This window comes from Colletotrichum aenigma (genome assembly GCF_013390185.1).
Source record: "Colletotrichum aenigma strain Cg56 chromosome Unknown KSG_Cg56_contig02, whole genome shotgun sequence".
NCBI classification, from domain to species: Eukaryota; Fungi; Ascomycota; class Sordariomycetes; order Glomerellales; family Glomerellaceae; genus Colletotrichum; species Colletotrichum aenigma.
Window position 1 is genome coordinate 2,381,108 of NW_023500908.1, and position 25,718 is coordinate 2,406,825.

General features: G+C 54.8%; 8 protein-coding genes across 8 annotated transcripts; 5 read left to right on the top strand and 3 right to left on the bottom strand.

Moving 5' to 3' along the window:
• Positions 1 to 192: 192 nt before the first annotated feature.
• On the top strand, positions 193 to 1,671 carry swnT-2 (Swainsonine transporter swnT; the record flags this gene model as incomplete). Its single annotated transcript, XM_037317955.1, has 1 exon — positions 193 to 1,671. One exon carries the CDS (start codon positions 193 to 195, stop codon positions 1,669 to 1,671), a length of 1,479 nt encoding a protein of 492 aa, XP_037184277.1.
• Positions 1,672 to 2,937: 1,266 nt separating this feature from the next.
• Positions 2,938 to 3,819, bottom strand: CGCA056_v002699 (uncharacterized protein; the record flags this gene model as incomplete). The annotated part of the gene is made up of 1 exon (XM_037317956.1): positions 2,938 to 3,819. The coding sequence occupies one exon, from the start codon at positions 3,817 to 3,819 to the stop codon at positions 2,938 to 2,940; it is 882 nt and encodes a 293-aa protein (XP_037184278.1).
• A 3,995-nt stretch (positions 3,820 to 7,814) lies between these two features.
• PPR1 (Pyrimidine pathway regulatory protein 1) lies at positions 7,815 to 10,312 on the top strand (the record flags this gene model as incomplete). The annotated part of the gene is made up of 3 exons (XM_037317957.1): positions 7,815 to 7,937; positions 8,061 to 8,155; positions 8,317 to 10,312. 3 exons carry the CDS (start codon positions 7,815 to 7,817, stop codon positions 10,310 to 10,312), a joined length of 2,214 nt encoding a protein of 737 aa, XP_037184293.1.
• A 718-nt stretch (positions 10,313 to 11,030) lies between these two features.
• Positions 11,031 to 11,873, top strand: CGCA056_v002701 (UPF0659 protein; the record flags this gene model as incomplete). The annotated part of the gene is made up of 2 exons (XM_037317958.1): positions 11,031 to 11,286; positions 11,347 to 11,873. 2 exons carry the CDS (start codon positions 11,031 to 11,033, stop codon positions 11,871 to 11,873), a joined length of 783 nt encoding a protein of 260 aa, XP_037183989.1.
• An 81-nt stretch (positions 11,874 to 11,954) lies between these two features.
• CGCA056_v002702 (uncharacterized protein) lies at positions 11,955 to 13,161 on the bottom strand (the record flags this gene model as incomplete). The annotated part of the gene is made up of 2 exons (XM_037317959.1): positions 11,955 to 11,991; positions 12,047 to 13,161. The coding sequence occupies 2 exons, from the start codon at positions 13,159 to 13,161 to the stop codon at positions 11,955 to 11,957; spliced, it is 1,152 nt and encodes a 383-aa protein (XP_037183986.1).
• A 1,668-nt stretch (positions 13,162 to 14,829) lies between these two features.
• Positions 14,830 to 15,691, bottom strand: CGCA056_v002703 (uncharacterized protein; the record flags this gene model as incomplete). Its single annotated transcript, XM_037317960.1, has 2 exons — positions 14,830 to 15,485; positions 15,544 to 15,691. The coding sequence occupies 2 exons, from the start codon at positions 15,689 to 15,691 to the stop codon at positions 14,830 to 14,832; spliced, it is 804 nt and encodes a 267-aa protein (XP_037183987.1).
• A 1,114-nt stretch (positions 15,692 to 16,805) lies between these two features.
• Positions 16,806 to 17,296, top strand: CGCA056_v002704 (uncharacterized protein; the record flags this gene model as incomplete). The annotated part of the gene is made up of 3 exons (XM_037317961.1): positions 16,806 to 16,852; positions 16,921 to 17,128; positions 17,195 to 17,296. The coding sequence occupies 3 exons, from the start codon at positions 16,806 to 16,808 to the stop codon at positions 17,294 to 17,296; spliced, it is 357 nt and encodes a 118-aa protein (XP_037184297.1).
• A 2,104-nt stretch (positions 17,297 to 19,400) lies between these two features.
• CGCA056_v002705 (uncharacterized protein) lies at positions 19,401 to 19,783 on the top strand (the record flags this gene model as incomplete). The annotated part of the gene is made up of 2 exons (XM_037317962.1): positions 19,401 to 19,614; positions 19,677 to 19,783. The coding sequence occupies 2 exons, from the start codon at positions 19,401 to 19,403 to the stop codon at positions 19,781 to 19,783; spliced, it is 321 nt and encodes a 106-aa protein (XP_037184299.1).
• Between the last annotated feature and the right edge of the window lie 5,935 nt (positions 19,784 to 25,718).

The window sequence follows — 25,718 nt, forward strand, 5'->3', positions numbered from 1 at the left end:
CATATAACTCCCGGAACCCCACCTCAACTTCCAAGACATTCCCACAACTAACCACCACTAATGATCACGAGTTGATCACGACCACTTCTACCTAGCATCATCCCTGGCCCGGTGTGTGGTTTTGCAATGATGGATAACCAGACTTCACTTGCACGCACTTCCTCGACGGGAACCCACAACAAAGTCTCCGTCATGCCCGAAAAGACCGGTCATGACGCCGTCGAGCGCGGCTCCATCACGAACGGCGCTGTCACCGTGCAGACAATGAAGCCATTCACAACCCTCTCCGCCCTCGGCATCGGCTACGGCACCACGAACACTGCCATCGGGTTGTTGCTGGTTCTCGGCAGCACCCTTCCTATGGGTGGCTCCCCGTTGTTCTTCTGGGGCTTCCTAGTGATGGCCCTCGTCGGCTTAGCAACAGCAACAACGCTCGCCGAGCTCGCGTCCGCCATGCCTCACCCCGGTGGCCAGTACATCTGGGTCCATCGCCTCGCACCACCCAAGTACAAGAGATTCCTATCGTACATCACAGCAGTTATCAGCTGGCTCGCCGCAGTAGCCACGGGCTCTTCCGCCTGCCTCTCCGTCCCTGTCGGCATCTGCGGCATCATCACCCTCCTCGACCCGACCTTTGAGTACAAGAGATGGATGGGCTTCCTCGGCTTCCAGCTTCTCAACATCGTGACGCTCTTTGGTGCCAGTTTTGAACAAGCGCTCCCGAAAATCTCAAAGGTTATGCTGCTCTTCAGCTGCACCACCATCGTCGTGATATTCATCACCCTGTTCGCAATGTCGAAGGAACACGCCTCTGCCAAGGACTTCTTCGTCACGCAGATCAACGTGTCCGGGTGGCAGAACGGCATCGCGTTCATCATCGGCATGAACGGGGCGAACTGGAGCTTCTCCTGCCTCGACGTCACCGCCCATCTGGCTGAGGAGATGCCTCGCCCCAGCACCGACATCCCGAAGGCGCTGATATGGACAATCGTCGTTGGCCTGGTTTCGGGACTGCTGGTCGTCATGTCGGTGCTAATCAACGTGCCTTACCTCGACGGGGCCGACGACAACTCAGCGCTTGCCCTCTTCTACCGTATTACGGGCAGCCAGGCCGCTGCGGTCGGGCTCTGGGTGCCTGTCATGATCACCACCATTGGCGCCATGTGGTCCATCCAGACATGGCAGTCCCGCCTTGCCTGGACGATCAGCCGCGAGGCCGGTTTCCCGCTGCATCGTCACCTCAGCAAGATTGTGCCCACGCCGCTGCATACCCCACTCTGGTCGTTGGTATTCTCAACGTCTGGCACGGCCATCTTTGGCTGTCTCTATCTCGCTTCAGACCTCGCCTTCAACTCGCTCATCTCCACCGGCCTTCTGCTTCAGTACATCAGTTACAGCATTCCCGTGGTTCTTGCTCTGATGCAAGGCCGCTCCAGATTCAAGCATGGCCCCTTCTGGTATCCCAAGCTCGGCCTCCTGGCGAACGTCGTCATGCTCGCATGGTCGGCAGTAGCACTCATCTTCTACTGTTTCCCGTATTACCTCCCCGCTCTAGCAGACGAAATGAACTACGCCTCCCCTGTTCTGGTTGCTCTCGGAATCATCATCTTGGGCCTCTGGTTCGGCTATGCAAAGAGGAATTACGAGGTCAAGGAGTTTCTCGAGCCCTAGAAGATAATTAGCCGCCGCTTGATTACTGTTTTCTGTCTCATCAATAACTTACCTACTGAACGCATCAAAGTGACTGAGCTTACGATTCCTTCCGATGAGTCAGGTGGCAATGTGTGCAGCGACTGACTCTTTTGACTTCCGCCTTACTCTGTGTAAACTTTCAGACGACACACGTTCATCTCAGTTGTCACGTCGCAGCGGACGAAGAGATGTGATAGGTGGTAAAGTAAAAGGCCGCTCTCGACTTCTTGACGGCGTGAAACTCGCGCTTGCCGCGTTCCATGACTAGCAAGCCGATTCTTCTCGACCTGGAAATCCTGGTTGCGGCTCGCCGCGTGTGTCTGGTCCCCCAAAACCTTATATCCCTCCCTCAAGGCATCTCCCTGTCCGTCGATCAAGATGCCGCTGTCCCAGTTTCATGGCCCTCCTCGCTAACTCTGTTGAAGTCGAACGGTCCGAAGTTCTGGAGCGAGGTATTAGAATTACAGTTCGCGGTTCCCTTCCTCAGAACGGACATGTTCGCCGTTCCCGCCAGACGCGACAGCCTTTTCAAATTGTCATCTCGTTGAAGAAGAGGGTGTGAAGCAAGCCCGTTACGAACTATCCTCTCTATTGGCGGCGGCGGAAGCGCCGGGCCAATGAGACGCGGACGCGCACACTTAAGCCTCATTGCGAGGCCTCCGAACTCTTGTGATGGTGGTTTCCTGTGTCCGACTCACATGCCGCGCGTCGCAGCGACAAGCTTTGATTTTGCCGGTGTTCAGTCTGACTGTGTTAGTTGGGAGGGAATCTTTGCCGAAATGAGCCGCACTTCACTTTTCAATGTTTCCCGGCATCTAGAATAGAGTTATTTGAATTCGTGTAATGTAATCCTTGCGAATACGTTAGTCGGGAGTCGCACAACCGAGTTGCTCCATCGCAGTTCGGGCACAGGCGGAGCCACCAGCCCGTGCTCTCTAGGCACCGGTGCAGTGGTAGCAGGAGCCGCGGCCGACATTCTTCTCAACTCAATTAGACTGCCCTTCGTTGGGAGCACAGAAGTGCTATATCAAGCTTGTTAATGAGACCCGAAATACCTATGGCTTGTTGTAGCAGGCGGCATGCCGCAACGTATTAGTGTGGATATCAACAACAACGGCATTAAGAACGAGGTGTATCAAATGACGATCTTGCAACGTCACTTGTATTCTTAAAGCGTCATTGATGGGTGTGATATTTCATATTTTTATTTAATTTCTTGAATACCACCGGCGTCCCGTGAACCTCTTAAAAGTTCACACCGGCCGCCGCAGCCTGCTGCTGCTTAAACGTCCTCGTCACCCTCGGATCCCACTTCATCTTCTGCTGCCTCTCGATCTCCTGCTGCCGCTCAATCTCCAGGTCGTCAATCTCGGCAAAGTTCCTCCGCTTGTGGAACGGCCACTTGCTCTTGCGGTACAGCATGCCGATGATGAGCCCGAAGATGAGCACGCCGCCCACGGAGCCGAGCGCGATCGGCAGCGCGGGCATCAGCTTCGCACCGCCGTTGCCGCCGGACTGCTGCGCCTGGCTCGGCGCCGCAATCGTGCTGGGCGCCGGCGTCGGTGTTGGCGTGGGCGTCAGCAACGGTGTGGTCTCTGCTGGTGGAGGAGGGATGAAGGAGGGCACCGGCGAGGGCGTGAGGACCTCCGGGGTGGAGATGGGTACCACGGGTGGCTCTGAGGGCGCGAGTGAGGGGGGAATGGATGTTGGTGAGGGGAGTGGCGGCACGACTGAGAGCGATGGCGTTGTGGATGAAGACGGGATTGTTGTTGCTGAGATGATGAAGGTGGTGGGAGGGCGGACTGTAGGTGTTTGTGATGTGGATGATGAGGGCGTCGGTGTCCTTGATGGAGGCAACGGCGTGCTCTTTGGTAGTGCTGATGATGTCGTTGCGGGCGGCGCTGAAGCAGGTGGTGGTGGTGGCGGTGGTGGTCTCGAGGCCGGCGGCGCCGACGACTCTGGTGCCGACGACTCTGGTGCCGACGTCTGCGCCTTCGTCGCCTGGCTCACTGATGAATTGGGAGCACCCGTCTGTCCTGCTCCTCCATCTCCGAGAATAGGCCCCAGCACGGGCGCGTCTGTCGAGACGCCGAGGGCGCCTCCGAGTTTGGGAAGAAGGCCGGCCATGATGTGTAGTGATTACTCTGTCGTAGAACTGGTATATGTGGTACTGTAGTAGGTTGCCCTTTGGGTATGTTGTCTGGCGTTTCGTCGTAGGATTATCTCATGTAGTAGTAGTCGAACCCAGTCCCTTCGAGTAAATGTCGAGAGCCGATTAGAAAGACGCTTCCCTCTCTCTGTATGGCTTCGTGGCCAGTTCAGATGGATCAGAGTTGGTCGACAGGTCTGTGTCGCGCGGGCGGAGGAGGGCAGGCCGGCCGGTGGTAATAGTGTTGTTGTATGTGCATGTGTAGTAGGGCGTGAGAAGATAATATGGAATGGTCGTGTGCGATGTAAGTCGATCCAGCGGCTCAACAATCGTCGCCAAGCCACAGAGCTGTCAACGTAAAAACGTATTCAAACAACACAAATTAAACAATCAATAAATCTCATACATTGTCAGTCCCAAAATAAAAAGTTGCGATTCCCGTCCCAGAAATAAAGAGTCGAGAGGAAGGGCCTTACATCCGACCCGGCCGCCGCGCGCCATCCGCCCTTTAAACAATCCCACGGTCCCCTCCCTCCATGTCTTGGGTTTTGCGTGTGTCCCCTCTTTTTTCATGTGTGTATCTTTTTTACCCGCTCCCCCTTGTTCCCTTTTCCAACCAGTCCCTTCACACAAAAACGCACACACAATTCTGGCACAGTTCCCTACAGCGGTAACTGCGTGCGTCCATCATCCGAGAAACCTTACAACCTCTGGCTGACGTGACGCAGTGTCGGGACAAGGAGGGAGGGACACAGAGGGGCACCAAAGGAAAAAGCAGGGATCTACAGGGGTCGGCTCCGTCTCACAATGGCATTGATCCCTGCACGCCAGTTGGAGGCTCAAGCGCGGTGGTTGCTCGGTAGTGTTTCCCCGCAAGGGTGCTGCCAGCATGGCTTCAGACATGCAATGTTTGAGTCGATGTTCTTCAGGCCAATGAAACCCAAGATTCCTCCTTTCGTCCCGCCTTTTGACTGCCCTTCTGGGGTTATGGTGGCCAGCAAGCCATGTCTATCCCTCAGGACCTTCACTGTTGTGCTTCTCAAGAGGTTCTTCTCCGTCTGGGGGCACGGGGGGACACCTCGGCAACTCTCTGGGCGAGTCGTCTATCAAACCCGAGCCAGTCAAATAAGGTACGATCGGGTATCAAGCCCAAAATCCTCCTGGCTGGGCTGTAGCCCAGTGTCTATCCATCGTGCCCAGGCGGGAAGAGACAAGGCACGGCTCCAAAGGCCGTGCGATCATTCTGTCACTCCGGTCAGAGTTAGAGGAAGAGACGGGCCTTGACGTAAAACTCACAAACACATTACACATTACATAGTGCCCTCCACATAAAGATGTTGGGTGGTGGGTTAATTGACGTGAGACAAATCGCACTCAAAGCCCTACTAGTCGAAAACGCCTAACAAGACTATCGCCGATGGCCCATTATTGCTGCCACCTTACGTCTTCTCTTTTGAGCCTCCTACCTATCCAGCCCAGCCTAACCTGACATCGGAACATCCCCGTCGCGGCGTCATCTGTCAAACCGCCCCAACCTCTTCTCGGAAACTGCATGATCCCCGCGTCGTAATCCCTCCGACCCCCCGCCGATCGAACCCTCTTCCTGCATCCCTGGCACCCTGGCTGACTGCCCGCTGTCCTTTCTGAGACCGACCTGCCGCCAAGCAAGACAATCAGGGGAGCCTCATGTTGGTGAGATCTCCATCTCGGCACCCGGCGAAGGGGGCAGAAAGGGTGACGAAAAACATGCGACTGGAGACAATTGCCAATAATGCCAGCGAATCCATAGAGCCACTTTCCATGCCATGTTCAGGCCTGGCCTGCATTTCCCTTCCATCTGCTCTGCCCTACGACAGCGAACCGTGCAACGCGCCTCCTTACACTCTCTCCCTTGGTTTCCTCGGTACGGAGACTCTCCTCCCCCAAGTTTTACCCACCGATCCTGCAGCCTTAAGGCATGACCGTTGAAGGAGGCGACTCCTCGGCAGTCGACGCTATCAAAACACTTGCAAACCTCCTCCGTGGGGATTAAGCGCGCCGCCGGCCCACCGAGGTCATACAGGCAACCAAGGCCTGCCTTGGTCCGGGGAGTGGGCGACCCGGGAGACCGAACCTGCATGGCTCTTCCTGCTCCTCCTCCACGATCGTTCTACCCAGCAAGCGGTCTGGCTGTTTCCCCCCGTGTCCATCTATGCATCTACCCTACAATCGCCTGTTGAGGTGGGGGCCACGTCACGTCGACGCTCGTCCGAAGTCCGCCGCCGGGCTGAAAAACAAGATGCCACTGTCAGAGATGGACCAAAGGGGATAGAAACACCGATGGATGATCGCGCGGCTGCGGTGGTGATTGGGTGGTTGTCGTGATATCATAAACACGGCTTTAATCTCAATGCTGCTACTAAGGGCCGCGTTCTTTCAGTTATCGAAGAGGGTGGGCACCCTCAACTCTGGCAAGCAAAGCAGTCCACGACGGGAAAGACGGCAAGCTCGCGTGTCCCAAATCCGCACATCACGGTGGCATATTTTTAGCCCACACCACACCGCCAGGCCGGGATGGTGTTTGAGGATTGAGGATCTCTGGTGGGAACTGGTGATCAGCTGCCCATTTCCGTCAACTGTTCGCCTTATCCGTAAGGCGGTTTTAACCTTGAACTGCTGCTCTCTACCTAATCCGAAAGGCTCCAACGTATCGTCTGGTGAGGCTTTCCGGTGGGATCGCAGGGCAGGACGGTAGCATCTACTACCACGGAGTGTCGCAGCCTCGGATACTCCGGTAGGAAGTCCTAACCGGGTCATCTGTTGTCGACGTCTCCGTGGCTGTGTGTGAGGCTCATCGCGTACTCTTCCCATGCCGCTATGCTGAGCCGCATCGTTTTGAACAACCGCAAACGTATGTGGCGCTTGAGTTGGTCAACGTCCTGGGTCGAACGCGATGTACGACGTCTTCCAAATGCACGTCGTGTTCGCTCTCAAGATACAAGACGATTTACCGCCTTATCTGGGCCACGGACCTGAGCTTTTGGTGGTTGAGTACACTGACCTCTGTTTGACTAGTCCCGGATGTTGAAGTAGGTCAGATTGGTAGGTGGACACTTACCAGGTCAGGCAATTCGGTGAAATATCCGTCGTCAGTGCTACGATCAATTACACAAATCAGGCAGGATGCATCTGAGTAACCGTTGATTGTTCAACTTGGCGTATTTTCCAGAACCGCCCAGGGCGCTTCACATCTACGTCGACTTGTTCAGACGGGAGAAACTGGGAATTGTAAGATCCATTGACTGATACCAAGACCATAGTCGCCACTTGATGACGATATCATTCGAAATCTTTTGCGATTCCAACGACAGCTTCTGGGAAGTTGGAAGAGTGTTGTTCAAGGCATCTCGATCCAGTGACACCACAGTCTCCGCCGTCGTGGCTGCTGCTGATCATCAAGTCCACACTGACCAGGTCATTTCTGCCATGCAAAGTCGACTCAACCCAAATGGGAACTACTCAGCTTCCCGTCCATGTGCCGCCTAGGAACCGTCACCTGACCATCCTTACGTCCACATGGTGAACCAAGAGTCACTACGCAGTATCATCAACGGCAATCTTCAAGCAAATCATCGGCGCTTCTTCAACGGAGCGGGGGATCCACATTATGCAGGGGACCGGCTGTTATCACCCGAACCTGACGCTGCGGAACGCCGAGTATCTTATCAGTCGCATCGACACATCTCGGCAGTCACATCGCAATCAGTCCCTTTCTCCTTTCCCCTCATCCAGAAGAACACAGCTCAAGGTTCACCGATACGCGACTCGCTACCGCTCACTGAGAAGAGAATGACGATGTAGCTGGGCCCTTGAGGTGTATGGTACGAATCGCCACACACAACCACCGCACCCCCTGGACGCGAAACGGGACCAAGTGGGCTGCCAAACACGGGACAAACCAGAGCGTTCGCAGCCAGTGAGTGAGTGAGGTGCGATGGCGACACCGGGGAGCGGGTTGCCGTACGACCCCACCACCACCGCCGCCAGCGAACACCCCGATCAGCCGCCGGCCAAGCGGGCGAAGACGCAGGCTTGCTCCCGCTGCCGTCGTCGAAAGGTGAGTGCATTCAATCAACCGGTTTCTTGGGGAGTGATCGTCGGCTCCGAACCGCTGGCCTTTCTCCTCTGAAACACCGCAGTACCATGGTACCGACGAACTAACTCGACGATGATCGCGTAGCAAAAATGTGACGATCAGAGGCCGTGTGCCAACTGCGCCAGGTCCGGCGAGCAGTGCAGCGAGGCGGTGCCGTCCTACCACTACCATCCCCGTCCGTACGTTCAATGTTCATGTTCCGTTTCTCTCTTGCCCCATCTACCTTACCCCAGACGACGCAAAAGTTTCATTTTGTCTTGGGTAAAGAAGGAGGGAACCAATGAAAACCACGGAGATCAACCGTCGATCTGATTGTTAGTCGTGTGTGACGCCCCAGCAGTTCGGACCATCTATCCTCGACACACACGCCCCTGGCCTGGCTGGGTGACATCGCCTCGTTGGAGGAGCGCATATCGCGTCTCGAGGAGAGCAACGCACGGCTCCAGGACGTCGTTGATCGCAACGGGCTCGCATTAGACAGCGCTCGAGCTGAGCAGACATTGTCGTCGCATGAAGAGCATCATCATCATCGACGTCGGGTGTCTTTCGCTTCTCGTACCGGAGAGACGTCTCTCACCAGAAGCTCGCCGGCCATCGGCCTGCTCGCGACCTTTGCCCGTTCAGACGAGGACAGCAACCTCTCACCACTTACGTTTCAAGATGGCTCTGCAACAGCTACGACTCGCCGGCCCATCAGCCAGCATGGAGCAGAGGGGACCGTAGACAGGCCGACGGAGGAAGCCCTCTTCAACGTCTATCACGACAAAGTCCACTGCCGCTATCCCTTCCTCCGCCTCGATGACTTCCGCGACCCCGTCAAGCGCCCCAGCGGCGTCTGGGCGTCCTACTTTGTGAACATGATCATCTCCATCGGCCTGCTCCTCGACAAGTCTCCCACTACCGGCGACGGGACCTCCGTCCGCCATCACCACAGCCACCAGGCCTACTACCGCACCGCCGTCACAAAGTACCTCTCCCACGTCTTCGCGCAGCCGGACCGCCTCCTGCACATCCAGGCGTACCTCCTCCTCGCCATGCACGCAATCTACTCCCCGTCCACGGAGCGCATCATCTCCATCGCCTCGGCGACGATGCGCTACTGCGTCATGGCCCAGCTGCACCGCGCCGACGCCGAGCCTCCCCCCGTCTCCGTGCAGGCCAAGATCGACGCCCAGCTGCGCCGCCGCGTCTTCTGGTCCGCCTACACCCTCGACCGCGCCGTCGGCACCATGTTCGACCTCCCCTTCTCGGTCCCGGACTACCAGATCACCGTCAAGATGTACGCCAACGTCGACGACGCCGACCTCGCCGCGCGCTGCGCCGCGTCCTTCCCCGCGGACCCGGACACCGGCCGCCGGCTGACTGGCGTGTCTGCGGCGCTGCACGTCGTCTACTGCCGCCAGATCCAGTCCGAGATCCTCAACACGACGCTGCACCGCGACTTCGACACGCACTTCGACCGCGCCTCCCACTGGCGCCTGCGCGTGCTCGAGAAGCTCGACCGCTGGCGCGCGCTGTGCCACCGCTACGCCGACACGTCCTCGCCGCTGCGCAACTTCACCAGCTCGGAGTGGCTGCACATGATCTACAATTATAGTCTGGCGATGCTGTACCAGCCCACCACAGCAACGGCCGCCGGCCCCGCGGGCGACTGGACGGTGAAATCGTGCGTGCAGGCGTGCCTCATCTTCCGGCGGTTCCAGCGCGAGACGCCCATCACGGAGCTGTGGCTCGGGCTCATCGCGCAGTTCAAGTGCGGCGTGGCGCTGCTGTACTGCTTCTTCGCGACGCCGCCGCACCTGCGGACCGCGGTGTACGAGCTGCCTGATGCGTCGGAGGCGGTGCGGGCGTGCAGCATCGTGCTGTCCATCCTGGCGGAGCGGTGGCCGCAGTCCAAGTGTCTCCGGGATGCGTTCGATACCCTTGCGAGGGAGGTTCCGCTGTTTGAGCCAAAGACAACAGATGCCGCCGCCCCGCGGAAGATGAGGCGGGAGTCGGCGGATGCGCTGATGGCGGCGATGCCGCAGCTCGAGGTGATTGTTGTGCACCGCAACACGCTGCGCATGATCCGGGAGATGGCGCAGGAGGAATTCCCGCGTCCGCCGCCTGATGCTGCCGCGCGGCAGCAGAAGTCGCTGAGCGAGATTGACGTGCTCGCTGAAGCGACGGCTCACCTTGCCGAGGAGGACTCGCCGTCGTGGCGGACGAGTATTACGGGTGAGATATTCCAGCCCATCACGCCGCACTTTTTCCAGGCGAACGTGCCCCTCGACGCGGACAGTTTTGATTATACCGCGCTGGGGTTCCCTGGGGAATTTGACTTGCTAGATGGATGAATCAATAGTCCTAATCACGCCTTACGGCGGTCTCATGCAACGTGAAGAGTAGCAGTTGCTCCGACGTTGAGAGAATGACAAATGTGCTGCTGAGTAAATAAGCCCAAACAATCATGTCCCATCGCCGAAAAACTCAATTGATCAGCTCCTTATCGCCGACGAACAGCTGGAAGAAGGAAAGGTGGAGTTGATTAACCGGAGCTTCGAATAAACTTCGCGGGATTTACGTCACTGACGCGGCGGTGACGTGACCAACACTTCTCTTATTCTTTCCACTCTACAGAAGACACCGCGGAACACACGAGCCCCGCGTGTTCCGCTCACGGAATTAGCCCAGCGCATGGCACAATCTTTTGCCCAGAACAGAAAACTCTCTCCACACTCGGCCTGCCCGCCCTCAGGAGGAGAACTGCCATTCGGTGCGTGGATGCCCCGCTGCCGTTGACCAACCCCCGGCGGGGCCGGTTTTCGTTTGTTTGTCTTGGAGCGAAGCGGGGGAGGAGAAACATGGCCGTACAGGTTGATTTCAAAGCCGTGGCATGATTGACGTGCTGGTAGCCTTAGACTCTTAGTACTTATATGAACCTAGGCCTCCGCACCGTTTAAGTCAAGATCTAAAGTTTAACAAGACCTCCAACAAACATTGAACTGCCTCATTGTACACCCAATTGATTTTCTCTTAATCATCACCAACAACACCAACCACAAATCAGCAAGCATGAGCAGACACGTCCTCATCCTCGGCGGCCACGGCAAGGTCTCCCAGTACCTCACCCCGATCCTCCTCAAAAAGTCCTGGACCGTGACGAGCGTCATCCGCGCGCAGGAGCAGGTCCCGGCCATCGAGAAGCTCGGCGCGGGCCAGACCGGCAAGCTCAACGTGCTGGTGCGCAGCATCGAGGACGTCAAGAGCGAGGGGCAGGCGCAGGCCATCCTCGACGAGGTCAAGCCCGACACCGTCATCTGGAGTGCCGGTACGTGGATCTGCCCCCATTCTCACGAGTCATGAGTAACATAACTAACGTTCCTTGCAGGTGCCGGTGGAAGAGGAGGTGCAGAGCGTACATTCGCCGTCGACCGCGACGCCGCGATCCACTTCGTCAAAGCCTCCGTGGCCACCCCCTCCATCAAGAAGTTCATCCTCGTCTCGTACCTCGCCTCGCGCAAGACGAAGCCGACGTGGTGGTCCGACGACGAGTGGGCGGGCGCGCAGGCGGTGAACCAGAAGCTGGCCAACTACTTCCAGGCCAAGGTCGCGGCCGACGAGGTCCTCTGGGAAGAATCGAAGAAGCGCAGTGATTTCGCGGGTGTTAGCTTGCGGCCCGGCACGCTGACGGAGGAGCCGGCGGGCAAGGTCGAGTTCGGAAGGACCAAGGGGTCGAGGGGCACGTCGAGCAGGGAGAGCGTGGCGGAGGTGGCGGCGCTGATTGCGGAGCAGGAGGACTTTAAGACGAGTTGGGTTGATCATCTGGATGGGAGCGAGGATCCGAAGGCGGCGGTGGAGAGAGTTGCGAGGGAGGGGGTGGATGTTGCGGAGGGCGAGGCGTTTTACAAGGCTTGATTCAAGCAAAAAGGGGGAGAGGTTATGTCCGATGGGTCATGATATTATTATTTGGGTATAGCGTGATTAATTCTAAGTCTATCAACTTGATGCCATCAGGGCAATGTGCTTCAGTTCTCTGTCGAAGTGGTTAGTTTGCTGGTCTTTGTGGGTGTCTGAACGGACCGACTTACTGTTGTACTTGCTCTCCCACCTTCATCTGCTCGTACCTGACCTCCTCGCCCTCGTCTCTTCCCAGGTTGAACTGCTGCGCCCTCACCTGCTTCGCCTGCTCCGCAAGCTGGGGAATCGGCGACAGCTCCACGTCCGACGACAAATGCCAGAAACACGTCGACGAGATGCGCACCAGCGGACGGTCCGGGAACTCCTTTTTCCTGCGCTCAATAACAGCCAGCGTCTTCTCGTTCACCACGACCTCGTGGTAGCCCGCCTTGATCAGCCCGCCCGTGAAATGCTCCATCTGCTTCCCCGCCTGCACCAACAAGTAATTCCCTTCAGGGATCTTGACCGCAATCTTCTTGCCCGTGTTGCGCGCCCAGATGTGCAGGCCGGGGTACCGCGACCGGCCGTGGATCGTTAGGAAGTTCAGGTCCGTGTGGAAGCCCGCGAGGATGGTGTCCTGCTTGCCGTACTTGACGAGGTCCGACGCCGTCGGCGCCAGCAAGTGCGGGCCGTACTTGCCGGCCGCGCTGAAGGTGTCCGCGGGCAGCCCGAGCCCGACGGCAGCCATCTCGGCGAGCCCCGTGACGGCGGCCTTCATCGAGGAGCCCCACTTGTTCATCGCCCCGGGCCAGCGGTCGCGGATGTGCGGGGCGTCCGGGACGACGTTCGGCGCGTTGAGGCCCGGGAAGCGCGTCTCGTAGGGGGGCTTCTCGGCCATGCTCCAAAAGAAGCGGCACTTCGGGTCGGGCTCGTGGGCGCCGATGTCGAGGGGCCGCTCGGAGGGGGCGAGGCGCTCGATGACCTGCAGGCAGGGCTCGTCGACGGCGCACTTTGGCTTCTCGGTGTTCTCGAGGGTGACGCCGATCTGGTAGGAGAGCTCGGGGCGCTCGTCTCTGCGGAGGGCGGCCTCGGGCTGGGCGAAGTAGTCCTCGAGCAGATCGAGGAAGGTGGTGTTGTCGGACTCGGAGACGCGGGAGTCGTGCAGGACGAGGGCGCCGTAGGTGATGAGGGCGTTGGCGGCCTTTGCGCACTCGGCGGCGACGGCGGGGGAGTCGCGGGGCTGGGTGAGGAAGACGTCGAGATCGACGATGGGGAGGTCCATCGGGAGGTCTTGCGTGGCGGGCATGGTGGAGGGAGGGAGGGCAGCGAGCCGGATCGCGGGGTGTGGGAAGGGTGGTTGGTGATGTTTGGGTTTTGGTGTTTTGAAGTCGCGATTCGAGGGGTGGTTTTGGGGGCGACCGACGGCGAGACGGGTTGACGAAAGACGCAAGACAGAAACCTTCGAGACTATTCAGAGAAAAAGAGGAGGGACAGACGGCGCATTTTGTCTTTAGTCGTTAGTCGCGCGGCAGGCACATGTGAGCAGCTCCCCGATCCATGAGGTGGATGCAAATCAGATGTGCATGGACTGGTTGGTGGTGGTGGTGGTGGTGGCCGTAGTGGTGGTGGTGGGGGATGTGTTCGGGCGCCTGACCGGAACAGGCAGCTGACCAGGGGCCCCCTAAGCCCCCCCGATCGCGCGCCCGTTGAAGATGGTACCTGCGCTCCGGGGCGGGTCCCCCGCGACAGCCAATCACGTGTCTCCGTCGGCGTCCTCCGGCCCTGGGTCGCGGAGGCCTGGCCGGATGGTCGAACCAGATTTTCCCTCCCGCATTTCTTTCCCATCTCAGCCATTGGGGAAGGTGAGAGATCTTATTCGAGATTGAATAAGCAATGAGAAAATAATGATCTGACTCGGGGTAAGCGGGGATGCGGAGAATTCATTCCCTTTGGTCCTCTGGGATATGGCCTGTTTTCATCCTTTGGTTTCCTGTGGTTTCCGACGCGCCCCAGCGGTCTCCGGCGGGATGAGCAGGTAACCCACGGCATCGTGGATTTTATGAATTGCCTCAACGACGACGGCAAGTGTCAGCAGTATTGCTAAATGTCGCATTTGATTCGATGATTTCTTCATGGAACGTTCCGCCGCAAGGTTTCATTCGGATCGTGCTCCAGAACTCGGAAATTTCGCACCTCTCAAGGTAGAGATGTCCCCCATCCCACATGGGAATAATTCATGAGCCGCACAGCCGATTTCGGGATGCTAGATGGATATGATCATGACTCCGCTGCCAAGACCTTGGCTTATACCGCACTCCAGCTACATATCAATGCGATTATTTGTTCTTTCCAGCTGCATGCCACGGAAAAGGCTTCACAGACTAGATATCAAGGAACGGTTTTATGCGGCTCTCATACTGGTTACCAGTGCTCACATTAGGGCTGCGGAGACATTCCTAGAATACCTAGTAGCATAATGTTGACATGTAGGATTGTGCAGACCGGAAATACTGGCCTACACATTGGCAAAGCACTCAGCCACGTTGACTGCCAGAATTGCTCTGTTAATGTTGACTGCATGACGAGAGTTTACAAATATCAAAATACGGCATTACAACAGTGACTATGACATATAACAACGAGGCCCCAGCAGAGATTTCGCATTTTCTACTGCAAGACTGACCGACTACCCATGTTGTCTGTCCATATTTTTCCATAATAAAGGTAAGCTCAATCAAAAGCCCATCCAGCCACTCGAACGTCACAACTCAGGTAATTAATGCGCGTATCAGCGCGGGAGGAATCTATTTCCAGGAGAGCATGTCTAGCAATTCAACTTAGACTAGCTCTGACTATTTACGGGGCGTAATTGAATACAAAAAACAGTGATTAGTAAAAAGCTATTGTTACTGCCACCATATGGCGTAATTAAAGATGCCAACTTCGGGTATCGGGTATCATGATCCAACCAAGCTCAGATAAAGTTACCATCTCCCTCGCAACGAGACAGCGGAATGGACCCCTTCTTCTGGCAAATCGTAATCGTGCCAGACACCCACGAGATGCCATCATACGAGCCCTCCTTGTACGAGTCCGCCTGCCAGGTCCCCGTCTCCTTCAGCGAGCCGGGGCACCCCGTAAACGCCCTGCCCGTGCGGCGCGTCTTGAACGGCCGCGTGATCATGCAGCCGCTGTACCCGGGGCTGACCGTGCCCTTGATGTTGACCGTCGTCTGCGTCGCCCACGAGCGGCTGTAGTTGATGCCCACCGTGTTCTTGAGCTTGTCCTTGATCCAGGTCACGTCGAGCCCGGCGCTGACGCCCACGCTGTTGGTCACGGTGTACCCCTTCATGACGTTGATGTCCATGGAAGTGAGGTCCGCCGTGACGACGGGGGACATCTGCACGTCCCAGTCGATGAAGTCGAAGGTCTTGTCCGCGACGATGGAGTCGGTGGCGTCGCAGGAGGTGCCGCGGGCGTCCAGCTTTGGGTGGGTGATGTTCATAGGGGGCAGGAGGGTGTTGTTGATGGGGAGGTTGTGAAAGTCGGCGTCGGTGAGGGGCGTGGCGCGGGGGAGGACGCCCATGGTCTTGAGTATGTGGTCGTAGGTGTCGCGGTGGACGATTTCCACTGGAGGGTGTTAGTGTCGTGGTTGAAGCCGGGTGTGTTGAGTGAGGCAGGTACTTACTGCGATCCTCGCCGTAGAGAATAACCTCATGGGGTTGAAGAACACGGCCAGGGTGCCATTTCGTGCTGTTAAGGCTGCGCTCGTTGAAAAAGGGCGCCGCGCTAGCAGCCGAGATGAGGAAGAGACTGGTGAAGGTTGAAAAGCGCATCTTGTCGGAGACCGTGTAAGTGAGTGCGGTCGAAAGAGTGTGGTGGTTGGATTATGAGGATCGAAGTCGATGTCGAGCAAGAAACAACTTTGACTTCAAATAAGACTTGGCGCTCTTTATACATTCATCTGAACACCCTTCGCCTCCGACCATCTCGTATCGCCCTCCGCCATTTTTCGGATTTTCCTCGTTGAAGCCCAAAAGGTAGCCGCCATATTGCACAGCACCGCCAGTGGAACCGTCCCAACGCATCTCGCGAGTCAAAAACCCAAAGACCCGACAAATAAAACTGGATGTTTCGAACCGTTGCTCCCGCAAACACCACGGCTGTGCGGCATGAAGCCATGGTGATCACACGACCTGACTCAGGTGGTGTGATCATCACGATTCCACGTGCAGAGCGTATTTCTAGATGACACACGCCATGTTGACAACGGGAACAATCTCCCGGCGGGATGCAAACGTGCGCGATAAGCTTAACAAAGCAGGTTTCATCGGAAGAAACGATTCAGAAATATTGGAAAGCTCGCATTAGGATCATCCTTTTTGGGCGGGTTCGCGATGTTCCCTTTCTGGACAGGATGCGCGGGATGTGGGCCTGGCGCAACCACTCCAAGCGGTTGAGCCTCCCACGTGCATTCTGACGACACCAACAGGGCCTTGTTGTGTGCGATGCAATTCGCAGAAAACGCACAATCAACTCGAAGCACATCGGGGAGGATGTTGAGTCGTGATGGATGTTTTGTGGCTTCGTCGATGTTCAGCCTCTCCAATTCTTTTGGGCACACACGGTAATAATCGCCGTTTCCGGCCTCCGAAGACAGAAGAAGTTGATGATCTCCAGGCACGTGGTTTTCGCATGCTTTGAGTGGGATACCGGGCTTCTCATCGGCCAGCGGAGTGCGGTGTTGAACTACATGGTTATGAAGTCCCACCCGGACTTCGGGTCTCGCAAGCACCCGATATAAAATTGCCTGTCTCGTTTAATTCAGGCCGAGTACAGCAGTTGGTCTACAGCCTCATATGTTGATGTGATGCTTCCTTCCACTTGGGTTCTTGAGTTTACTACTCTCAAGCTCTTCACGGAAAGCCCCCTCCGAGTTGAAGAATCAAGATGCATTTTTCCACAGCAGCTCTTCTACTGCTGTCCCTTGCTACCAGGTACATCAAAATCTTTTGTCTCTTCAACATGAGCTACAGAACAACAAAGCTGATTTTCTCAATGACAGAGTATTCGGCGATATGCACGAGTGGGCATTCTGCGTCCGGGACAGAAAAGAGGCGCCCATCGGCGGAACCCCGTTCAGCCCCAGTTACAGCTGGTCCAAGGACTACGAGGTCGACACCACCGCGACTCAGTGCGCCTGCACAATGTACAAGAACCGCAACACCGGCAGCAACTGGTGGGACACGTGCTCCGATTGTGTCTATGACGAGGTGCGCGCAACTCGCTGATCCTGTTCCGTCCCCGAACTTGGTACTGACTCATTTTGGCTCCGATAGACACAGCTGGGATGCCACTCGGCAGCTGTTCATATTGGCGGTGACGAGATGACGTATTACTGTGAGGAGAAGTGCGGTGCGGAGGGTGCGGAGGCTGACTGAATGTGTTGATTGAATGTCCCGTTGATTGCGCAAGACAACGATTAGCCACGTCTCATTATTTTGGGTCGATAATCGGATAGCAACAGGAGCCTATAATTTAGTTTCGACAGATTTCATGCTCGGTGAAAGCGCGAGTTTCTATAAGAGTCTGATGATGAAGTAACTTAATATGCGTGGCCAAAATCAGAGAATACCAAGAAGACTGTGGATGACGATCCGTAATATAATCTTTTTGCTGGAACATGATAGAAGAACTCACACTGCGCGCAGATTTCTCGCCTGCATGAGAATTGGCATGCTGTCTATAAAACAGAACGGGATATTAAGCATAACACCGACGGAAGATATTGCAATAGAAGAAAACGCCGGCCAAGACATTGGGGACCGAAATCCTTCCGCAGCTAAAGTGACACAAAAACAGTAGACATGCAGCCCCAGACTACGAAAAGCTCTGGTCATACGGTTACATCCAGTTGAAGTATCGAATCAGCTTGGTCATTTCCGAAAGGACTCCAACGTTTAGAGACATATACATACCGTGTGCTTCCCCAGCGCAGCGTAGCGCTTACTCAACGCGCCCAGCCAAGACAAGACCGCCAACATCAGCTCGCAAATGTGATCACATTGTTTGACATCCCAGAGGTATTGAGTCTGCTGTCGAGTGCGTTGATCCATTTTCCCAAGTCCCCTTGCAGTTACTAAACGTAAGATCATTCCTAATTTGGCAAATTTATGTTGTCGGGCTGCGCTGGGTAGCGCAGCGGGCCGGGCGGGAGCTGCCGGACGGGCGAACGCGAGGATGTCAGCTTAGCCTCTTGGCTGTCTCTAGCCCAGACTTCTCACGGGAAGGTCCTCTGTAAGAACAACCAATCTCCACGCAGAAGTTGTATAGCTTCTCCACAGGGTTTCTCTCTGTGCCAGCAGCGGATTTTCAAGGGACACTTCTCCTGCCCCTGCTCTGACTTCAAATCAGCTCTAGTCCTAGAATGGTGAAATGAGAGCGTGTATCCAAGAGTGGAGCGGTGATCAGCTGAAGGTTGAAAGTTTTCAAATTTTCGGGCTGTCTTCCAGTCTTGCATGTGTTGCTTACCGGACCTTTCGAGGAAGTGATACGCAGGTCGGGGTTGTAGGCAGTGTCCCTCCAGCTCACAGTGTGCAACAAGCCAACATCCTATGACAGAAATGATGGATACTTGTGGATAACAGTCGTCTGACATCAGCACCGTGACATGGAAACAATTCAAGTACGTAGTAGGATCCTTCCTGTGAAACAAGGATGGACGTCTACTGTAAGGAGCCGTGATGCCAATGACAGCCAGCGGGGTGCGCGAAATCCGCACCAAATAGCGCGGAGGCCACTGGAAAGCATTCCATATCTCCCATTGACTTTCAGTCCAGTCTGAAGGCTGCAGACGGGCCAAAATGATTATGTACCGTGATTTTGTTTACAAGATCTTGGACACACAAAACTATCCAGACCAGCCTTCGCCGCTAAACACCCATCCGAGGCCCTATTTCTCTTCTTCGAAACTAATAATGTTGGAAAGATCAGTCAAGACAATCATCACCTTGACCGCTTAGACACATGCTGTTTCATCATTTCTCACTTCTGTGGAACATCATGAGGCACAATACGCCCGACAAGAAACTAGAATGGATTTTAGTTTGATCGCTAGCCAAGTGGGATTTTCCTTGGCTGTCTTATACAGCCAATCGGGGGCAACTTGGCGCTTATGTGTTTTACCTTACTCACTTTTGCAACTGGTCAAGCTGTAGCTAAGCGGCTGGATCACAGCTTTTTCTCGAATGACAACATCCAATAGCCCAATCGAGACGTTTTCAAAGTTGGCTTTCGTGACCTATGGAGTCGGTACTATCGAATCACAATTGCCGACTCGTAATGATGTGTGTTGTGAGTCTGGCTCAACTGATGATGCAGAACACATGCCAGGAGATGGACTATCAGTCGAATATAAACATGCCTGTCGTCCTCTCAGCACCCTCAACCCTTTTCAACCAGCTTGCATCCGCATCCTCACCATCTCCATTAAAAACTCACTCCACATAAGCCACAATCTTCCTACCAACAAAACCCATTTTCGAAATGCTCATCTCCAACATCTTCACCACCGTCCTCACGGCCTGCGCCGTCTTGGGCTCCACCGCTGCTGCCGCCGACTTTAAGGTCAAGAAGAGCGGCAAGACCAACTGCTCCGACGGCGGCGGCCCCACGCGCGAGTACAACCGTGGCGCCTGCAACCCACTATACAGCACTGACCATGGTATGAGGGTTCTCGAGCACAACACCGCTTGCAAGAGTAAGTTACTCCCTCTCAGTGGGCCTTCGTGGCGGAATCATGGCTGACCTTATACCAATCAGTTCGATGCTACCCGGGCGGGAACTGCGACGGCGGCGTGAAGAGGGCCTTCAGTTCCCACCAGTGCCACTCGCTGGAGGGATGCTGGTCCTTCAGAGTTGAGTGCTAGAGAGGATACTCATGAATGAGCCAGGCTGGTAGATCGTGTGATAGCCGGGTTCAGGATGAGAGTGGGAGGATGGGGGACTAGGGTGTGCTATTATGATTCAACTGTCACTCTTTTGGAGCTCTACGAGCACTTCAATAGCCAACTATACACATTCATTTGTCAATGTTCACACTCGGAAGCATAAACGTGCGCGTTACGAACGCTTCGGAGGGGTCTGTGAGGCTGCGGACATCCCGTCATCGCGATCGTTAGTTGGGGCATCTCGGATTGTGAGCAACAAAAGACCCACCGGAGCCAGCCAGATCTTTTTAAACAAAATTTCGGGAGGCTATATGCCAAGTCGGGTCGAAAGCGATCATAATCTATGGAGGGTCAGGTTCGAATCGCACACTCAGGGGTACAATTGCAGCGGTCACTGCCCGAGTTAGCATGCAGTATAAGAATTCTAGGCAAGCAGGCAAGGATGACGAAAGGTGACACGTGGTGCCACGAGAAAATATCGGTTCAATGAGTGTCTGAGGTGTTTTTCAGAAGCCTGGCCTGTACCGCTGGACTTCCTGGCATGAGCCTGTTCATGAGTGGCACCGATTCCATTGCATCAGGAGGCTTCGGAATAGGTTCGAGTCTTAAGGAAGGGCATTTGAAAAAGATACAAGACCTGGCGATCAACGCCGACAAGGGGAGAGATTTTCATATTTACTTATAAAGGGCTTCTCATCTCGCTTTTCAACAGAGCAAACAACAGAAACAATTCGCTATCCGTATCCGATTCCTTCACGGGATTCGGTCTCCGAGTCGCTGTACAGGTATGTTGACCCGCTATGCCGATTTGGTAACTCTTGATGACAACTAGTCCACTTGGGTCTAGCTTCACCTTCTCAGAAGGTATCGTTTTGTGTACAACCCTTCTTGAGTGAACCGGCGCACGATATTCCAATCAAAACTTCCGTCATTGCCAAGTGAGGCGAGCTCGTGTTTTGAGTATTCGTGGCCGAACTACTAAAGACCAGTGAAAGGTGGGAGATTGCCCTTTCGCCTGCCGCAAAATTTCACCTTTCTTCGTTGAGATTGCTGTTGATGGTGAAGCAATCTAAACCAAAGGGAACTTAAAACCAAGATACCATGAAACCAGTATATTCTCCAGAGCATCATCCGATTCTGAGTGGCCAATCAGACTCCGACTCATTGGTGCTTTAAATACCTAGAGACTCGGTAACGGTGTCATCTCGTGTTGCCAGAGTGTACATGCATTTTAATGTAGAGAATCCCTCTTATTTAATGTGATGCACGGCCTCGTCAGTCTGAGTTTCTCAACAGACACACAATAAAACCATCTCAGGATACACGTTTCCAGTCGAGGGTATCCTTTTGAAGACGATTGAAATGAAGGAGCGCGCGGCTGTACTTGATGTTTCTGATTGATCTCGTGCGGTTCGTGCCCGCTGTCCTTTGCCGTCCCTTGACGTTTATCCATATAGTACTATTCAATGCGTGGATTGTGATTTTTGGTTTTGGCAAAGGGGCTTACGAGAATGGAGGTGGTTCACAGTCAACATAAGCGCATCACTTCTATTAGATGACGGAACACACATTTCTGATTTTGAAGAATCGAGACTGTTCGGAGGATCATGCTTAAGCATATATACCACATTGTCTAGAGAATAACTAGCAGAGACGATGGTCGGAACAAGTTCAGAAACAATTCGTTGCTGCGATGCCACGCCGATGCCACGCAGATATACGCTGAAAGTCGTCGTTCTCGTCCAGAAACATGTTGTTCGTTCCGTTTGTGACCTGGAAAAGAGTATATTAAAGTCCCGGGTCTTCGAATACAGAAGCTCTCCCCTGAAGAACACACAATGTTTTCACTTCACAGTTCAGCGTGACAAGAAATCCTCTTCGCAAGCAAGAAAATGGTTCATCAAGGGCATGCTCTAGCTAAAGTTTTTAAGCACGGTAAATCCTACCAGAGAATATGAATAACGAATAAGACATAAGTGAAGATAAACAGCGAAAGACAAGGCTTTTCGAACGAAAGTCGAAAGTCCGTTGGTTTGATGAGCCGTTTGGCAAAGAGCAATTTCCGTATTTTGGCATTTCTCCAAAGCGCGCTGAGAACAAGGTTTCTCGATACAGCAGAACAGTACATTGGCTGAAGATTTCGAGTTAGCCAGAACACTGACGTGACTATATACTAATGTCTCCCCCGTTCATGCATACGGAGAAAGATCGGTGGCGTTAGTAGAATAATAAACGCCTTTTGCCTTGTTCAATTGAAAGGTTTCCAGGCGATTTTCCCGCTGAACACAACTCTTTGGTCGTTGAGGCAGTACGCGATGACAGTAGCATCCCAACCGCCGGCCCCGCGACGGCTGCCTTTCAATGCAATAAGACCAGTCCACCGTCAAAACGACACCAAAGTTGCGACATCCTCGCCGTTTCCGATCCCCGACAGTCTTCAAGTATTCCGGCACATTCGAACTAGAATACTTGGGTCCACGGAAAAGGTAGAAGGAGCTGAAATCACTCGGTCTGCGGACAGCCAAACCTACAGAAAGACCGATTCCCTATGATTGCAAAGGTCTCAAATCGAGATTGAATTGCCCTTGTGGTTCTTAAAATATTTCTTAGCGTCACTTCCTTTTATACCGTGCGCTTGCCTTCTTACCACAAGAGAGATGGAGGGAGGGAGCGCTGCGGGCGATGTAGGCGATACTCATTGGTGTATGATGGCATCTGAGATAAGGTACTGCAACCTATAATGTAGCCTAGGGCGTCGTCTACTGGGCTACACGCATGTCTATGATTCAGCATCAGCCTTCTCTAACGAACCCCCATCGAGCAACATCAGAGTTGAACTGGACCCCAGACTGAAAAGAACTTCTTCTCTCTGGCGCAGGACTTGAACAAGGCTGGTATTCCAAAGTCAACGGGCAGTTACCGTGTAAAACGACAGACCAAGCCCAGCGCAAACGCGCCCACACACATATTCCCGCACTAAAACATTCCCCATCAACCACAACCATGGATCACCATACCTCTACAACTGTCTTCGATTTCTCCGCTGGCAAAGACCACTTCCGAATCGAAAGCGGCCCGAGACCCGAGACCCGAGACGCTCCCAGTCTTCTCGGCGCCAACTCTCCGGATCGACGGTCCCGCAACAATGCCGATCCCATCGCCCATTCTCCTCGCTGTTTTCAAGCAATCGCATTGAGAAAAGGCGACGGGGCCCAAACGAAATTTCTCCGCGCTGAAGAGAAAACAAGAGACGTCGCTCACGGACAGGAATCATGAATCGGTCCTGCCCAAACCCATCCTGTCACACAAACGTCAAGGCGGGGGGTGGTGAGCCGCTAGTGCTGTTCCTGTTGCTGCTGCTAAATCGTCTCGACAACTTGCAAGACCTCAGACACAGATGGAAGAAGCGACGACGACGTCTCGTACACACCGCTCAATCCACCCACGGCTGTCCAATGCCGACTTCCAAGCGTCCTCCAAGAATTCGCCCCTCTCGAGTGGCATGTAGATGGGCAAAACGTCTTCATCCCATCGCCCCATGCAAGGCGCGTCAGATACTGGCAGATCGCCCGAATAAAACAGGCGACGGCCGGCGCCCGAGACCCAGGAAAGCTGTCAACGTCTCCAATCGGCCCCATCCTCTCTCCCCTCTACCCATATGTTTCTATGCGTTTGGCCAAGAAAAGAAAAAAGAGGGAGTGAGAAAGGGCTCCATCAATACCACGCCTCACATCAGAAATTATCCCGAAAGTGACACACGCCGTGAATGTCCAGTGACGGGTATTTCGTCCCTTGGCGCTCTACATTAGTCCAACCCCGGACCAGACGCGAAGAGCCTCATGATCGAAAATGGTGCATGCTAGCCGATGACACGTGCGGAAGGGCGGTAACATGGCAGGGTTGGCATGAACCCCCCGGGCACCCATTTTTGGCGGCGGCGGCGGGTTTCGCCTGAAGTCGGACGGGGCTTTCGGCTGGTTTTAGTTTTGTTATATCAATGTCTGGAAAAACACGGCGACATGCCATTTGCCATGCTCATGGCAATTGGCCTGGAAGGGGACAGTGGGACGTCTCTCCGGCAAGAATTGCCGATTGTATGTTGTATATTCTAGACAGCGGCATTTTTGTAGGGCTGGATTGGGCTGAGGTTGTACGGGAGATGGATCGTGGTCGTCGTAGTCCTTGTGTTCATCATCGACCTCTTCGTCATTGTCTTTCGCCTTCAGGTTCAGCCTCACGCTTATCCTGGCGTCTATCATCATGCCTCAATCGTCAGACTTTTCTGTCCCCATGAGCAGACGCCGAGGAGTAATGCGGCTCTAGACCGGGCGCTTGCATACTGTCTCAAACGGCTGCGTGGAAAAATAATGCCTCGGCACTTGAACCATGTTCAACTTGAATAGGTTAGAGATAACGATTTTGAGATAGCGAAGACGAACGATCCCAACCGGCGCTTGCCAAGTACGATAGTAGCCAATAATGTGAGTCATTCAGAGAGCTCGCCAACCAACGCAGTCAAACATATCTCACTTGGCTTGGCTTGGCTTGGCTTGGCTTAGACTAATGACCTGAGTCGAGTTGGTTGTGAGGCTGTGAGAAGTCTGCTCAGTCATCCCATCCCGAGTCTAATTATGCTTTTCTCTCAGAATAAAACCGCGGAGACTTCAGCTGCGTTCGGAGAAGGCGAAGAAAGCTTGTGAATAGACGGCAGGCAAGAGGCAAAAAGCTTGGCTTCTCGCATCCCCTCTCGCTAAAACATCAGAGTCGGGCTGTTTGTACGACACGGGCAGCCCTGCCTCGGGTTCGTTTGCCCAGGAACACCTTACATGCCAAGGGGACTGGTAGGGCGGTGGTGATGGGCGATTGGTACGGGTAGGTGACCGAGGTGAAGGTGCTCTGTGCTGTGGTGTGTGAGAGAAAGACTTTTCCGCGTAATGGAAGTGTAGCAAGTGTTGGGAGGAAATCCAGAGATTGGACGACGTCAAAGGGAGGGTAAAGATCAGTCCAAACACAGACGTGAGGCTTTCTGCGAAGAGGCGTGTCGAGGATGGGTTGAACCTGCTACTCCTTTGGTTTGTCGAAGGAACAATGCGGTTCCCACTATTTTTGGCATGTGTGGTGTAATGTAGAGCCTGGAGTGTGAGTGATGTGATTCGGGGGGATTAGTGAAGGGAGGAGTGAAGTGTTTCGTTTCGCCCTGGGAGCGGATTCGAATTACCCCGACTCTCGTCTGAGAAGAGACAGGCCACGGAGGCCGAAACATCTGGGTCGGCTAGACGGCGGGTTGAAGATGGGTCTGGGTTAATATCAGTAGGGCGGCTATTGAGTTGGCGGCCATGGGTCGGCCACTTGGCTGGATGCGGCTGTCTGTCCCGTGGAAGAGTGCTGTACGGGATCCACGCGGAAGGGTTGATGGCGAGGAGATGGTAAAAAGGTGGAAAGCATGTGTGCGCCTGTGTTGATCCGCGGATCTCCCCTGTTTGTTCTGGGGAAAGGGAAAGCCAAGGGCCGCGGGATGCGAGCAGCGAAGGTCAGGCGTCTGGTGGTGCTGGAGTCACGAGAAGAGACAGGAGTGTGCAGGCGGTGGAAAGCCAGACGGTGGAGTGGATACTGATTGATGCCAGATCTCGGGAAGCGAATCTTGCGTGCGGTCAAGGTTGATGGGGACCCAATGAATTCAATCTTGGAATTCGCGGGTGCTACTCGTCGAGGCAACATGGCCGTCGAGAGAGCAGGGGACGATGGTCTTTCCCCGCGAATAGCAGTGGTGGTTGGCCAGGCGAGGTGGATATGGGAGGGCGAAGACATCAGACGCCAATGCTGCCCCCAGTCGATGTTCTGCGACGTGGTGAGAGACGGCAGACGAAGGTATGACGACGTTTCCATGTGCAGGCGAGTCGGGGAACGGAGGAGA